Genomic DNA, 18137 nt, shown 5'->3' with positions numbered 1-18137 from the left:
ATTCCTGTACTAGGCTTTGCAAAATGTAAGGAATCTAATGAAACAAAGCAGCAAGTGGAGTTCTTGACTTGAATATCCTTTCTTTTACATAGTCTTTGCATTGGGCCTACCTGGCTGTAAGTATGGTTGGTATCCTTTTGGTGTGCTGCATATGTCCGATTATTGCTAGATCTGTATTCCAGTATTTGTAATTCATTTTCAGGGAGCAAATTGACACGCTGGATAGTGGGAATTTGCTATGTTGTACGTGCGTTATGATTTTTACATTTTCTAGATTTGTATTTATTTATTAGCTTGTGTGTTTTTTTTTCAATCTTGGTTTCACGTTGTTTGCGGTTTTATTAGACTTTTTCTTTAGCCTAAAAATAAATAATGGAAGTGTATATGCCTCTAACCATAACAATTATATTATGTCAAAAGTGTATAATTAAATTGCCTTGGTTTGAAAGCAACTCTTATTAATCAAAGCTGTGAGAATTTAAATAAAAATTAAAATCTTAAATGTGGTTATGGTATGCTGAGAAAATAAATAAATTAATTAATTAATAACATTTTTTTTTTTTTTTTAAAGCCAAGACCAAAAGAAATAAGAAAGCCTTAAGGAGTAATGATGTATGTTATGCATGCACTGGAAATCAGAAAGGAATGTGTTGCTATGGATTTAATCTATAAGCAAATTCACATTATTTAGATACTGAAGATGGGGGTAATGAAGTTATTTATGGATTTTCAGAAGGACGGAGAAGGCAGTACCAAAAAAAGAGAGTGAGTGAGAGAAGAGAGAGAACAAAGCTATCGGAAACATCAAGCAGGGTGAATGATGGAGTACGTTTCACAGCAGCCAATTCCAGGCCTCAAATCCCTGTAGTGCGGGGTAGGCTTTTAAAGCTAACACAGCAAATTCAGCCTTTTGCACAGCACTGTATTAATGATTTATACATATCTGCACTAGTGCTTTCATTCTATGGCGGGTCCCAGGTCTGTTAATAAAGGAATTTCAGAAGCAGTCCCAGCACTCTGAGCAGTTTTGCCTAATGCAGTGCATGCTGTCTTCATTAATCAAAAAAGAAAGGAAAAAAAGATTGCTCTACCACCCTATTGTTTAAGCTGTGGGGTTTTAGGAACGGTATCCTAGTAATTAGCCTCAACCTAGTTACTGTGGTGTGTTCTTCAGATTTCTATGGTGAAAAAATGGACTATGTGTTGAAATCTATTGTAGCTGTTTTAAGGTTGATTGGTTACACAGTAGCATTACGACTCCCATTTGTTTTCCATTTCATTTTTTTATTGTCGATGGAAATGGGCAGACTATCATTTTATTAGCATAAAGAGATGCAGATTATATTACATTGTCTTCTTTTATGAAACGAGCAAAGCGGTCAAATAAAGTGCCCTGAGCAAATATTTGGTTGTTGATATTAGAGAAATGTAGCCATGCACAGGAATACTCAGGACAGCTTAAAGCGACATCACTCTGTCTGAATGAGCTTAGCAGAGTTTATGAATAATTAGGGCTGATGAAGGTGATGGTAGAACAGTACTGAGGTTCCTGACTTGTCAGACAATTTATTTGAAAGCTTAATGAACATTTTTTAAAGAAACCTAACTGTTCATGTTACAGAACTAGTAGGTTTTTTTTTTTTTTTTTTTTAAGTTAACCATAAGCACCCAGTCATAAGGAATGCAGTAGCCATGAAAGATTGTTGTGACAAACGTTTTGACAAAATGTCATTTTGTTAACTGTATGTTATAAATTAAACAGGAATGGTGCATTCCTGTTTTAATTTTTTATTGTATCCATGCTAACCTGTGTTGATGGGATTGAGACATTGAGATAATATTTAAAACAACACCAAAAACAACAAAAGCAGATCAGCCTTTTGTTTCTGTTTTCAAAAGAGAACAGCGCAGTTGGAAATCATTGCATTTCTTTATGGGATTCTTTTGAAACGTCATGTCAGTTTAGAATATGGGGGAATGTGATTATTTGCTTGATGTATTTATTTATTATTGTATTTTTTGTGGGGCAGGGGAGCGTTACTGTTTTTTCCACCCATGTATGTATACATACATGCTTTTTACTACCTCATCTTCATGAAGCATGATGATCTATTAAGACACGTATCAACTGCATTTCTTTGTAGTTATTCCCCTACTGTATGCTATTAGATTCCCATTAAGTCAGTCTCTGATTGTTCATTTCATGCTCTGAGCCAAGGACTTGAAACACACTGAAACATATCCAGTCCTAGATCATTTCCCCTGCAATCATGGACATTTCAAACGATGAAAATTAAAAATTGTTCAAGTAGAAAAGCGGCTTGCTGCAGCCATTAAATGATTGTTGGGGCCTCTGTTTGAGTCAGGCGGTCTTGGGGTTGAATCGTATGACCTAGTGCAAATCTTTTGGAATTCTTCTGCTTGTTATGTGCAGAACCGGACAATGCAAACATAATATACCATAAAAGATATATGTTATTTTCAAGAGTATCTCACACCCAGAGTTTGACTACCCTGTAGCATACTAACTGCAACTCCCAACACATTGAGATATACACCATGCAATAGGTTGGCTTCAGGGTTTTTAAAATGTCTAGATCTTCCAATTTTTCTGATGTTTATATTTATTTGTATTGTGTGACTTTACGCTGCTAAATAAGTAACAAAATAAAATAAATAAAAAAAAATACGGATATGAAAACTAGCTGAACAAAATGCAGACAGCAAATTAAATAGTTGTCTACAGTGATTTGTTATTTTGTAACGTAACTACCACAGCAGAAAGGTTAAAGAACTGTTGAGTGTTTGCCCAAAGTATTTGTGGTGAATAATTTAGAATCACCCTACACTGTCCTTGAATTTAAGTCAATAGTTGTCAACATTGGCTTCCATGGGGATGAGGGTTAATAAAAAATAAATAAAAACATCTGCTTACAATAAGGTACACAGCTTCCGCAACTCAATCTGAACCCCTGGGTTAGAGACCAGCCTCAAACGAGTGCATTCTGGGATTGCATTGCAGATTTCACCCTTGTGGCAGACAGCTTTGAACATTTACATGAGTTGTCTTTTTATAGGTAATTTAATTAACTTCTTTATCAGAAAATTACCCACTTGAATATTTTTAGCGTGTTGGGTTTCTAGAGATATAATTATTACAGTAAATAAATATAAGGAATCTAAAATTGATTGTCTTTAAAAATACAGAATGGCAATATTAACCCAGTCAGACACCTTGGTGGCTAGATTTCTCAGTTATTAGTCACATAATTTACTGTAGAACCAAAGGCAATTTTTCTAATACACATAACAACAGCTTTTTTTGTTTTTTTTTCTGAAGCATTTACTAAGCATGTTCAAATTAAGTGTTTTGAAATAATGTAAACAGTACTGTTGCACAGTTAATTTGAATGAGTGAATTGGTTTTTAATGAAGAATTATCACCAAAAATAGTGTTTTATAACAGCTCTCAAGATTGACAGTACCCTGATCCCTGGCAAATCTGTTTGTACTTACTGTCTAAGTCTGCTTTTTTGAAACCTAGAATTAAAGAAAATGTTAAACGCAAGTCCTATTGTTGATAACGTGTAACAGAAACTCACTGTATTTGCTTTCACAATATTCCCAATTACTTTTCCAAATAAATCTTTGGTGAATCTAAAGGCTTTTAAGTCCTTCCCATCCGCATTAGGACCTGTTGGGGAGCAGGTTTATTATTACAACCACCTCATTAGAATACACCCTTTCTCATGGATTCCACTCACACTGTACTAATGAGGTTGGAGTGTGCTTGCAGAGTAAATAAAGGTCTGGTTTGTAGTCGCCTGCAATCTTGTGCATGAGCCGTTATCCTTTACAGAAAAGGACCAGCAATGTATCCTGCGTGGCATGAATTCCCTTGCATGCAGCCGGCTATAGTCTAGTTACTGTGTTCCCAATGTACTGAGGAAATTGTTAGGACGTCTGTATCCGGTTGTACTGTAGTATATATCTGTTTGATATCCTCAGTGTTGACAGCATTGCAGAGGTTAAATATGCCGCATGGTGTTGTGAAAATTAATTATTTGATTGGTATATGTGTAAGACCTGGAGTCAGACACGGAAGAATATGGCTAAACATCTTTACCAGACATCTTTCAAATGCATTAGAGTGCATTCAGGTGTGTTTTCCAGATGGCCCCATGCTCAATTCAATACTGCATGTCTGGGGAGGGCAAAAAAATGTGTTGGGTGTTTAGGACAGCTTATTCATATGCTGTATTCAGCCAATCCATGTAAACATAATGCAGTATTCTTAGTTAGAGTTGTGTAAACACATTATGATAATATATGCTGTAACAACCGGCCAGGTGTCCTGCAAATTAGGTTTATACTTACTGATGACATAGGATAGGCTTGGGGAAGAAGCTCAGATGGTTTGTATTGGGCGCTGTAATCTTTTGTGTGCATGCCCTGGGTTGTTTGGGTGCGAGAGTGCAGCATTGTACTTTGCTGTGTACAAGGTACAGGACAGCAGCCCAACAGCTGCTGCATTGTTGTTCCTACTTACATAAATCCAAACACAGTATTAAACCCTATACAGCAAAGGGGAGGCAGAGTATAGAATAACCAAATACATGCATATGGCCATGCAACAAATATACAGGACATGCCTTACAGTATGTGTTTTACTTAAGCTGCAAGAATTAGTCAAGACAGATAATAAGCACTTGCTATTAGCCGACACCACTACAACCATAGCAATGCATATATTATAAGGCACAGAACAGAGAAGAGCTCAATACTAATATATTAATATGTACCTGCTTTGATAACAAAAAGTTCTGTAAAATGCCCTATTCTTTTTGATAATAATCGTTTTATGTATTTGTTTTCTCCCCCTGAATATGAAACAATAGGTAGTTTGTTTCCAATTGCCCCTGAGTTGGGCCCCAGCTGTTCTTAAAACGATCCTCATTTTTGGAAATGTAAGTCTTAATGAGGATCTGAAGACTGGTTATTTGAACCCCTGCCTGCAGGTAATTAAGAAGCCTCTTGTAGAGCCATGTCTCAGCAGACAACGCTGCTTTAAGGGATGTTGATGTAAATGAGGTACACAAAGCATTCGAAAAGGAAGCAACCTTATGTGCTTTTAGTGTAGTCAAGGTTAGACAAGAGTTTTAAGTGCTTTTATATTGATATAGACACCTTAAATTACAGTCGTTTCCTGTGGTACTGCTAAAGGTCTTGTGAAGATCTTACTAGATATGGATAAACTACCTTGTTTGCCTCCAGAGATGGGCATGGTAATTAACTGCCCGCATTTACTTTCATTCCAAAAATCTATTGGTTTCCAGGCATCAGCTTTTACCACTAGGATCCTTTTGTTATATTCAATACAAATGTGCTCCTGATGTGTGTGACAACCAGTTTAAAATGTGATTGTTCAGTGATTATGAAGCATCTGCCATTCAGCAAAGCAGTATAATCTTTTTATACTGAAAAACAAGAGCTGTAGAACTGAACAGCATCTAAAGTTCAGCAATGCAAACACAATGAATGCACATACAATGAATAATATATTTGACCAAATACTGGGCAGCCGGCAGTACATGAAAAAGCTGTTCGCCTTTTTTTGAATGTAGGTTTATTCCATATTTTTCATGCACTCTTACGTTATCCCAAAGGGGAAAAGCCCTGAGGTTTAAAATGTAATTACACATAATATAGCTTGGAGCAAAGCGAGGAACGAGGTAGAGGAATAGGAATAGGAATAAAAAGGGATACCCGTTCAGGCTAATGGGGGTGGAGGGGGGGAGTCGGCTGTTTGAGATCTAAAGCAGCAGTTTACCACTTCTGTACCAGACGCCTGCTCATTGTTTAACACTTTCCTGCTGTCAAACAGAAAAGGATCAGCAGTGTGTCAGCTACACCCCTGCCGACTGCGAGTTCAAGCCAGGTGGCTGTGTAACACTGTCAGTTGCCTGTTTGCAAAGTGTGGGTCCACCTTCATCGATGTTATTTCACATCTCTGGGCAGCAGCAACTATTTAACACCCATGAATCAATGATCGTTTACCCTCAAAAGAAACCAGCAAAGGCATATATGGTGCTACCTTGTAGCATGCCTGAGGCCACATATGTATTCCTCTGCAAGAGGCTTAAACTTCTTGTCAGAATTCAGCAATATTATATTTCTTTGGTAAGGCTGCATTACAGCAAAGGAAACATATTATGAAACATAAATGGCTCCATCTAATGACAGCCATTTACAGATGATTAAGGAACTTGAGGGTAGCCTAAACTGTTTGGGAAGAAGTGTTTTCCCCAATTAAGACCAATACAGTTTAAAAGTGAAACCACTCCATTACTTTAAATAATTTTTCTCCAACCTGTTTCTCTTTACATATACATGCATTCGATAACATTAAATTCAGTTACTGTAAGTGTACACAAAGATCGACTACCAGAACCTTTTTCGCTTATAAATACATTATTATTATTATTATTATTATTTGTTTATTTAGCAGACGCCTTTATCCAAGGCGACTTACAGAGACTAGGGTGTGTGAACTATGCATCAGCTGCAGAGTCACTTACAACTACGTCTCACCCGAAAGACGGAGCACAAGGAGGTTAAGTGACTTGCTCAGGGTCACACAGTGAGTCAGTGGCTGAGGTGGGATTTGAACCGGGGACCTCCTGGTTACAAGCCCTTTTCTTTAACCACTGGCCCACACAGCCTCCTCTTCGATGTTCGATGTGTCAATCTGTTGCTGTAAAGAATTTGACTGTATTGCTTTGCAGTGCTACATCTGATAAGAACAAATACATTGATTATGGTCCAATGGGAAGTCCAGAAAAAACATTAACGGCTGTGTGCATTCACATGGCAACTCTTCACTTGGTTGGCTACTTTACTGTCAGGGAGGGCACAATATTTTGAAATTGCTGAAGAACCTCTCCATTTACAGCTGTTCAGTCATACAAAATCGAGGATGTTAGACACGCTGCCTTTATATATTTCAAACACAACATTAATTAGCTTGCTAGGGACTAATTATGATTAAGGATGTAAACATGTAGACCGTGGTTTAAATCAAGTGTTTTTTTTTGTTTGTTTTTTGTTCTCTAAATGTATATACTTAATGCACCTCCCCAGTAGATATTTTCTAGAAGGTCATTCATTGCTATACAATACAGCAAGCCTATGTACAGCATGGGCTTCCCCATAACCCGTGCCACACTCTGCTTTCTCTGGTGGACAGCCAGAGCTGCAGTTGGCATCAAATAATGTGTGATAAGTCCCTAACCCACTCAATCCCTCAAGTGAGGCTGATATGCAAAGGCTATCTGGAATTTAATTTCACGACCTTGCAATGTACCACCGTAGTGAGCCAATGTGCCAGCCAGAGGGGATTTTCTGATAAACCGATAATAAGCATTTTGCATCTTTGACCTTGACTGATGGCCCCCCATAGGTTTTATTTATGTGTTTATTTTATTTCATTTAGAAACAAGTACACATGCAGCAATAAAGAGGTAGCATTGCAGATGGTATTGATGTTCTTTTTGTATTTGTATTTATTAATTTATTACTTTCTTATCCATTCATCATCTTTGCATTCTTTTGTGATGTCATTTCTTTTTTTAATGAAATGGTATAGGTAGCAGGTGGCACACTGTAAATAATGTACAGAATAAAAAGGTAAATTGACTTTGCCTTTGTGGCATAAGTCACAAGAGTTCTTGCATTCAAGAACATTCAACTGCACAGCGAATATATTTTTTTGAACAGGTCTCATTGTGGAATCAATATTGCATTCATTCATATCCAAACACAGACTGACTGGGCGAATCACACCGTTCCAAATTACACTGCGTTGCTAAGCAGATGCAGAGCTTGATCTAAGTGATCTAGAGTTAAATATGCTTTCTTACATACATTGTAAACAGAATATTCATTTGGGTGTTCATGCAGCTGTGCTATGTTTATTTCACACACGAGGATGACTGTAAACAACCCACTTGCCCCCTTCAGAGGCTTGTGGGTTACTTGGCTATGATTGTGGAATAGCCACAGTACTCAATAAACTTATCAGCACTACATACAGTATGCCTTATTGATAACTCTTTGCATAAGGTGGTTGCATACTGTATTTGTTTGCATACATCAACTAAATCTTGTAGTGTTCACAGGGTTAACATCTCTGGACAGCTTTGTGGAATTCTACTAAATAAACCATTTTAATAAATATCACATTTAACATGCAATGAGTAGTCTTTTCTTTTTAAATGGAAAGCAAACTAAGTTAAAGGAAAACAATGATATGCGTGTCTGATGACAGACAAGTAAAGGCGCCAAAGTGGTAATTTCTTCATTCAATTTGTATTGAGTAAAAAGTCAAAAAGTGCAGTTTGTGCACGCAGTGACTATTTCACGGGCAACTCAATTACATTGTTCTGTTTCACAGCAAGAACGGTTTCACTTTACCTTAATTACTTGCCCCCTATGCAAAACAGAGCGGTTTAAATAATGAGAATAATATGCATTGGTAAGAAGCACTGCATGTCCCTTTGATTCCACAGATCTCTCTGGGCTCATTTATAACTCTGTAATGGTGATGGATTTTGTTTTTTAAAGGGCTCTCAATTAGAACAAAAAATAAAAAATAAATGTTTGCTATTAATTGTGTGGGCAGGTTCATGTGAATATGGAATCTTACTCATTTGCTCTAGTGATTTAGAATGGATTTTGGTATTAGGCTTTGTTTTGGCAACAGAAGCACCAACACCAGCATGAGCACAGGTTAAAATACCAGGAGCTTGGATACAGAATTAAAGGATTTAGTCGGGGATCGTGAGTGGTTCATGTTTTGATGGGCTGATTTTAATATTCTAAAACACATTCCTGTAAACTAACAAGGAAAGAACATTTGGTCCTAATCCGATCAAGATTTGATGTCTTCTGACATTTTCTTTTAGAAAACCGATATGCATTATCTATAAGCAAAAATTGATGGAGTTTGTTTCCTATTGTAATGCTATAAGATTTATAGTGCGGTATCACAAGAATGTGGAGCCGCAAAGTAAGTCCACAGTGTAATATATCTTTTATCTAAACCACTAGTGGGACCGTAAATGGTAAAGAGTTTTAAAATAAATATTGTTAAGAAACACTTTAAGATTGATGGATTACATTCCCTGTTCATTGAAGGGCCCTTTTTATATAACGTGAATATTCTACAAAGTCGTTGTCATAGTCCAAAAATGACAACACGTTCATAACGATACAGTATGTAGTGCAACTTCTGGTCATGACTGAACATATGTGTCTCCTTATAAAAGAAGCCTCCGTCAGAAACAAAATGTGTTCAGCTGGGTTACAGGCTGGTAACAGCAGACGGTTCTTTAGTTCATACAACTGTTTATACAAGTTTTACTGTAGTTTCATATGATGGCTGGTATCCAAAAAGCCATCACTTTCATTAACAATGTTATTTCTTCCAAGTCCTACGTTTTATATTCATCAGCAGACTTATACTGTAATACCGCACTCAGCATGATAGATTGTTAAGGCGGAACAGTTGATCATGCATACTACCCAGTGTCCTGCCAATTAATCAAAAGTAATTTGACAAAGTAACAAGTTGCATAAAAATATTGGTCATGCAGGGAGACTCCAAATAACCAAATGGGGTTTTATATTAAGTTTAAATCAGTAGGGTACAACATTGGAGCCCTTCAATATTAACCAGAGATTTTTCATATATATATATATATATATATATATATATATAATTACAGCAAGATGCATTCTGTAATTTAATGAATATTTTTAGAAAACAGCATAAAAGGTCAAGTCCCTCTAAGAACAAACTTAGCTCGCCAGAACTATCACTCAGCATCTCAGTGACATCTTAATACTTAATTAATAAAAACCTGAGTGTGTGTGTGTGTGTGTGTGTGTGTGTGTGTGTCTATATATATATATATATATATATATATATATATATATATATATATGGATTACATCTGTAACTTGGTAGGTGTTGCTTTAATAGTAACATTTATTAAGGAGTTACCTCTGGCCTTTAGAAGGGGCTGGGATAAAGTGTGCCTAATGCTACCCCGTCACTTGATAGGAAGCGGCATGGCGGGTTGGGGGGGGGGGCTGCTCCGCGACTAAAGTTAGACACTTGTTATTTTATTCCTGAATAGTCAGCAGGCACCAGCTGAGGGGATCTCAGTGTCATAAACGGGGCTGCCCTACACAAGAAATAATTGCTGCCAACCTTTAAAGGTGGCTCGGCCTGCATTGCTTAATAATTGAAAAACCATGTCAAATCTTTCTTGGAGGCAGTTCTATGGAGACGTAATTAAGGCGACAAGGGCCAAAAGCCTGCCTCTCTACTAGATCCAACCGATGCAGGTTGTGTTTGCTATCTTTCAGGAAATCGTAATATATATATATATATCATTTTATTTTAGGAGCTACCTTCAGTGCATGCTTCCATACAGTTGATTTATATGCTTTTCCTCAAATGTCACCAGCTCGTTATCTTGAAGCCGAACAAAGCTGAGCAATGAAATATAAATGTGCCTAAATTAATTCTGAAGAAAAAAAATTACATCTGCAAATGTTTCTCTCTTTTCTTTTAACACCCTTGTTTAAATGTAGTCAAATATATAATGCATTTAGAAAGCTGCTTATCACAGTGACTTGTCTTAGACAGTTACAGCACAGTATTTAAATAATAATAATAATCAACCTTATTATTTAGATATCAGTGTCACCCCTGTAGAAGACTTTATATCGCTATAGAAACCATAAAGATATTGTTCATTATTATTAGTAATAGAGGTAGCATTTATATTATTGCTGCATAACTATTGTCTTAATTATATTTATATGGTTTAGGTATTAAATGGGATGCATGACTGTAATAACTGAATGATCTGCATTATTACCTGGAAAAGACACAGGAGATGTATCAGAGATAGGCAAACCATTTTTTCTCATATTTCAATTTTTCCCTGTGCTGTGTTTGTTTTGAATATACTGATGCCGGGGACAGCCGTTTGCAATTAAAACATCTTTTCTTCTCCGTTGAGAGAGTGTGGAGTAGACCGCGGTGCTTTGTACACAATGAAAAATTTAATGAAGAGTATTTGACTTATCACATGACAAGCCATTACAGAAATAGCCGTGCAGCTGCTGTTGTTTCTATCTGGGAATCCTGGAGGAATTTTTAACATTAAAAGGTGCGCCCCCCCTGCCTTCTGATGTGCCTGCTAGTCCAGCAATAACTTCTTCCATTACTGCTCCAGTGATTAGAAGACATTGATTCTTCAAGATTTTTTATTGTCAAATGTATTAGTTGAGTGTGAGGGTGAAAGGGGAAAAAAAAACATAATCTGAAGGTATGCTGTCACCTCAAGGAGTCCTTCTTCATCCCTACGGAGTTTCGATGATTTTACCAACAGCACCATACTTCACCGTAGCTGCTCAGGTAATGGAAGGCCGCTTGCAACAAGCAACTTAACGCCAGTGCACTTAGAGTAATAATTTGAATTTTTATGGCTGAGAAAGCAAACACTTTTAATACAGGCAAAAGCCCTCATGTAGTCAGGAAGAAGACAGTAGGAAATCAAAAAGATGGATCACCCTAATCTGTGTATTGACATCTCTCATGGCTGAACAAATGGTGTAGTTGAGCTATATTCGCCTGTATTGATCCTGCCGCTGCTTAACATTCATGCTTTCGCGTCTCGAGGTTGACCACAGGGCAGGAGATTTGCTCTCCATCCCAGCCTTTCAAGGGACTCAGCACTCCCACAGCAAGGCAGGAGGCAAAGTAACTTATCATGGCATTGCTTAGAGTAAAGGGCTGGAGAGTGGGCTTGTGCACAAAGTTTCAAAAATAAACATCAATACATTGCAATTACAGGCAATCTGTGTGTCTGTCTACCATGTACGTCCGTGCATATACTGTACATTGTTATTTAATTTGTAGCTGTGTGTTTTAGCATATATCCTCTGTACGTCTATAGCTGTGTTTCCTATAGCAACCATGGAATCATGTTAAATTAAACGTGGAAGTAGTGAATATAAAAGAGCCTGGCTTATGTTGTTTGCTTTAATAATGTTTGAAAATTAGTTAATAATTGCATAGCAAATTAGTTATTAACATTTGAATATATTGAATATGGAGACAGCGTAGCATTTATATTTTAAAACTGAGTGCAGTAGTATTTGGATGCATAGTTTTTCTTTTGTATATGTTCAATGTTTTGATTGCTTTATTCTGGGAAGGGAACACAATCACAGTTTGCACAACACAATAAGTAAATCCCTTATCCATTGTGTTTATGGAAACTGCGCTGCTATTACAGTGTTTCCATCTGCAGGTCGTCAAAAAACTGATAATGTGGTGCGCGTTTGCTTATTATAAAAGTTTCCAAATGTAGTACACAATCCTTGCATTATCTGCAGTAACTGTGTGCTACAAATTGAATAATACCTTACTTCTTAGACATATTATTATCCTACATGGAATGTATTCATGGCTATGCAATATTGTAAATATTATTGTAAATGATTGCGAGAGACATGCTTTGATTGCACTAGAGGGTCACTCAGCCAAACTGAACCAAATAAATGAATAGCGGAATCTAAAATGATAAATATATTCATGAAAATACATTTAAAAAACAGGCTGTTGTAGTATTCTCCAAAGGTGTGCCGGGTACAAGCAGCTTGTTGTAATGGCTGGACAAAAGACAAGCGCAATATTGTAATATTATTTTGTGTGCCCTTAATTTAAATGCCCACCTTATATAAGATACATATATATGACGCTGAAGAATATCAATCCACTCAATCCATTATTGCTGTTGAAAGCTTTATACTTTATGTTCCCTGATGTCTTTATATAATATATATACCCCAATGGAAATTTATAATTTCTAGAAATTTTTCGAAAAACACAGAATTTTAGGAAAAATCTTTTGTATCAAAAGTTTTGCTTTTGTGGATGAGGGAAAAAGTTACAAGAAATAGATGCCTACAATTATTTATTTCAGCAATTTTTTTGCAAGCGGGATAAGTAAAAACATATGCACTGAGCCGCCCTGCATAACCACCTTGAATTAAATTTATTTTTGTTATTATTTTTTGGGTGAAGGACGTACACTGGTACAGCTAGCGCTCTGCGTCTCTGTCCGATAAATAATTACAGCCAAATCGCACCTTGCATACAATGTTGATTGATTTTGAAATTGCTTTTGAAAGTTCTCATAAGTTCCTTTTATAGATGAAGTGCCTGTGTAGGAATAATAACTGCACCCAGCTGAAATGGGTGAATGTAATCAGGTTTAATGGACTCAGGAGCTTGTTGGGAATTAAATAACTATCGATTTGTTGGAATGTTCCCGTCATTACCAAATGCCACTATAGGCACATCACTAAGGCAGATGAAATTGATGTAGGCCCCTTTTACATTTTGGACGTCTTACATTAACCCTGTAAGAACCTGATTGCTCTTGGTCTGCGTATGGAGGCAGAGGAAGCAGTACTGCTTTGGAATTAGGAGAATGGAAGAACTCAGTAACATATCACTACCGTGCTAAAGAATCATCATAATAACGTGTTATATGTGTTTAAATCACACTTAATACCTATATATATATATATATATATATATGTAGTATATAATATATGGAAGAGTTGCTTATCCTTAGAAGCTCTTTGGAAATGCTGAAATAAGCCAATATTACAGAATCCCCAAACGCAATAACCATGAAACTAAGCTTTACCATATGAAGGGAGGTGGTGCCTTTCTTCAACACAGGGAGGAGTTTATTACATGCAGTTACAAATGAAAGCAATGCTTGACATGAAAGCTGCTATATTTAAATCCTGCTGAAGCAACTTCAATTAAACACCATATTGGTAAAACAGAAAACAACATTGTTATATGATCTGTAAGTTTATTTTAAATGTTTGATTACATAAACTTAATTTTGTTAATCCTATTGTCTCGTGCTACTATAGAATATACAAGCATTTGTTTGCCTGGAAATTGGAATAGCAACTACTACAAGTAATGTACCAGGGAAGTCTGTGTTGTGATTATTTATTTATTTGTTAAGCTAATTGGCTTTGAGCTGTACTAGTAGTATTGACAGCTAAGAGCTTTAAGAAGGAGGACACTATCAAGTTTAGATCATGAAGGATAGTGTGTAATATGAGAGGGCTCAGTGAACCATGGGGTTCATCAAATGGAAGATCTTTTAACAACCTTGAGAACAAAGATGGGTTATGTGAACAGTGAGCTAATGCCAGGGCTAACCGTGCCTTTTGTATCAAGCACAGATTTCCAAATCTTACATTTCCACTTCTGAAAACAGTATGCAGAGTTTTTATATTCAGATTCTTGTAGCATTGACAGCCAGAACTCATAATTCACGGAAATGAAATTAGGGAATGGAGACCCTGTTTATAGGCCTTTTAATGCAAGTTCTGTATGCTTTGTGAATTCGTTTTGATCCCCTGTCACTTTTTTATCTGTGTCGTGGCTAGGCCATGGTGACATCTAAAAACATTTTTATTATAACACATGCTTGTTTAAATCATAACTTTAACTTTAAATATATCATAATACAGTACATATAAATCACCCCATAGTGATAATCTACATTTCTCAGGGAGTGCTTATAAGCAGATTCATGATATCTCTGTAATACTTTAGTTTAGGGATCTGTTATAAGTCATTATAAACAATTTGTAAACATGTTATTAATTATGCTATTCATATAATATCATTAAAGGCATCTGCTAAATAAAAAATAATAAAAAATAACAAGGCTACACTTTTGCCGTTGTTTTTTTTTTTTTTTTTTTTTGCTATTGTTTATACTTGCTTAAAACTGTCCTTTTGGTCTGATAATACACTTTTGCAATTTTTTTTTTATAACCACTTATAGTGGATCCCTAAACTAAAGTGTTGCAGATTCTTTTCATTTCTTAAATCTTTTGTACCTACCAGATGATTGATGGTTGACATGAATATAGGCGTTGTGGTTTCATCTCTGTTTTGACTTCAGATGAGGGTTGCCAGGGTTGCTAGACCTGTCAAGTGATCACAGTGGCACATTTTAAGTTACCTGGCTGAAAATGGCTATAGTTAAGCAGGAATATTTCCTACTGTAAATGCGTTTCAGAAACCCGTCTCTGGAAACTGGTAACACAAAGAGAAACAGTAAAGGCTGACATATAGGCCCAGAACAGACTGGCTGGAACATTGCAGGGTCAAAATAAAATGTAGGCTGAATTGTAAGGTGCATTTGGAGCTTTTTTCATAATTGCCTTTGGCTGGGGAAACACAGGAACGGACTGCAGCTGTTTGAGAAGATTAGGCTAATGCAAGATTTATTTTTGTCACGATTCTGTAAAGAATAAGCGCATGCAAGTTTTGAATTGTGCACAAAAGCGTCCAAGAATTAATAACATTTTGTCTCCAACCATATACAGGCTGATGAAACAGTGATCATTTTCAGTTTCATTTTTTTTGTTTTCAACTCCAGCAAGCTGTGTGCGTGTGTGTGTGTTATCATGCCTGAAATCATCTTCTCTGTTTTGTAAAACATGCACCACTTTTAAGTAGTGTGTCGTTTTATTTACAAATATTATTATTTATTTTTTTTTGCAAACAAATCCTTCACGATGTGACTGGACTTGGATGCCAGGTATTAGAAGACATACACTGCATGTTGTCCAGCACACTGATGCTTTACATGCTATACAGAAGCTGTGGTAAAGACTGTATATGGTCAAACAAAGCATTAGGTCTTTCAGAGGTCAAATTAAACAAGAGCTGGATAAAAACACCCTTGACCTTATGAACCAGATCTAAACTGGGTGGAGACACCCCAGCAATGTAGTAGCAGTCATTTGTAACAATCCCCTATCCATTTGAGGACAGTATCGAAGACGGCAACATGTTGGTCAACAGCTCTATAGTGCTGCCTTGTAAACAGCCTCTGCGTGTCCGTGGGGCTTGTTTCCACTTGCAGTTGTCTCTGAACAGTTCAGGCCCAGGAGGGATACAATGTAAGACAGATGGTTTCCCACAGACTTCCCCTGCAGCACTTTCATCTTTCATCAAACTATTAATTCATCTATTCGGATGGATACATTCACGCATAGAACCCAGATGAATATTAATGAGATTTTTGATAACTCCCTACATTTGCATTCCCAGTAACTCTTCACACGGTTCTAGCTGATTAAAACAAATCATTTACATAATTAACATATGGTTCTGGTGCTGTCTTTAATATGCTGATTATCTCAATACTTTTGTCTAGAGTCAACTGGATTCAGACCGTAGTGATTGTTTCATGTGAGAATGGTTTATTCCTGCGAGGTTGCCAAGTATTTGCCCCAGAGCCTAAAATAACGGTCCCCAAACAACTTCTTTAGTTCTGAAAAGGGACATTATTAGTTTGTTTGCCATTGCAGATTGAATTCCACTGGACTTTATGTAGCATATACTAGCTTGATATGTATCTTTGATGATGATTTTTACTATTTAACAGTTTAGATAGGGTTTTTGGTTTACAGTTGCTGTAGCTTGCATTATATTTTCTTAAATATTCACAGTAATTAAAAATACCGTAGTCTCTGGCTAAGACAACACCCCTCGGGAAGCAAGCGAAGTGTTCTCTAAGGCTGAGTTGACCACAGACCAACATGAATCAAAATATGTATTACTTGTCATGATGCACGTGCATCAACATATGAAATGAACAGAATACATAAGAGAAAAGCAATAGGCTAGTGTATGTTAATAAACTATAATAATAAAGTAACAGACAAACTAACGTTAATAAACTGTCAAACTAAATTAACACAGCACCCTTACACACATTAAAAAATGCAGCAGCAGCAATCCTTAATCAGTAGCAATCCTTAATTGGAGGCAGCAGAAACAGGTGTGTGATGGACACAGCTGAAAGAAACAAAGTCCAGTGATGTGCTATCATGTGCTGTGAGAACACTTGCAATGGTGGTGTTATTGTTATTTTGTAAGAAACAAAACAAAACCAAACTTAATTATGAATACATGTGCAGGAGTAATATTCATGACGGGCACACAAGTATTTAACAGAATGGTGAAGCAGCTCACCAGAACAGGAAGCACCAAATTGCTCGGCGACTTGTGTCTGATTTACAACTTTTTGTAGCAAGAGAAACAGCAGCGCATTTTGCCGTTTGTTTACATGCCATTTTGTAGCGATGAGGTGCACTCGTGGAAATCAGAATACAAAATGAAGCAATGATAAATTGAAGATTGAATAAACCAATTAGTGTTGATTGAGTAAACTATTTTAATTTAAGTCTGATGATGAGTTATCAGGTTACAAAACAATACTGTATCCTGTTGTGAACTAATCGCTATCAGTGACAGAAAGGTGTTCTTTTAAGCAAAATTCCTGTTCCTTTAGGCAGAGCATTTATAATGGGAAAAATCTGTTTCACCACAAGGTTGTTCTCTTAGCCGAAGTGTTCTCTTAGGAAGTGTTACGCAGAGATGACTATACCGTGTTTTCAAATGTAATTTATTTAAATATACACATGTACATCTTTTGTTTAATAGGTGCTATGAACATAATTCAATTATGTGTTGTATGAAAATTGGGATCTTATATTTAAATTTAATTATAGCACTTTGTCTATCATTGTTCTGTTTTAAACATGCTAACTTACTTTAAAGAGCCTTGACATTTTATTCAGCGTGAAATTGAGAAAAATGGTTACCACAACATCCCTGGGATGAATATCAATGTATTTTGACCCTAAATAATTATTGTGGTATTTCTGCATCACCAGTAAGGGATTTGTGAGGGTCTGTGTATTGCATACTAAGCTAGTGCTTACATTTAAAGCCTGGATATTTGCAAATGATAGCTTGGGGTTATTTTCAAATTGTATTTTCTTGTATTTCACGTTTGTGTGGTCACTAAGAGTAGACAGGGGAGCAGCCTCTTTTTTTAAAGGGAATTGAGAGGGGGTTGATTTGTGGAAAACTAACAAAACTAAACAGTCACATGGAGGTGGGATTTTTATTCTGTCATTTTGTGTAGTCGTACTGG

General features: G+C 36.5%; 1 protein-coding gene across 38 annotated transcripts in view; it reads left to right on the top strand.

The window, feature by feature from the left end:
- The window catches only part of LOC117431445 (RNA binding protein fox-1 homolog 1), a 603925-nt gene that overhangs the window by 487061 nt on the left and 98727 nt on the right, over window positions 1-18137 (top strand). For 3 of the 38 annotated variants that reach the window (XM_058995834.1, XM_058995828.1, XM_034052347.2), the window contains exon 1: window positions 11390-11491. The exons of 34 other annotated variants lie outside the window; for them this stretch is intronic. In XM_058995834.1, coding sequence (XP_058851817.1) covers window positions 11405-11491 — 87 coding nt within the window. In that variant the 5' untranslated portion in view covers window positions 11390-11404. Of the gene's footprint in view, window positions 1-11383; window positions 11492-18137 lie in introns of those variants that run through there. One more of the 38 variants, XM_058995830.1, reaches the window with a different exon arrangement.

Source organism: Acipenser ruthenus, chromosome 22 (genome assembly GCF_902713425.1).
Source record: "Acipenser ruthenus chromosome 22, fAciRut3.2 maternal haplotype, whole genome shotgun sequence".
NCBI lineage: Eukaryota > Metazoa > Chordata > Actinopteri > Acipenseriformes > Acipenseridae > Acipenser > Acipenser ruthenus.
This window is presented reverse-complemented; position numbering and strand designations above follow the sequence as displayed.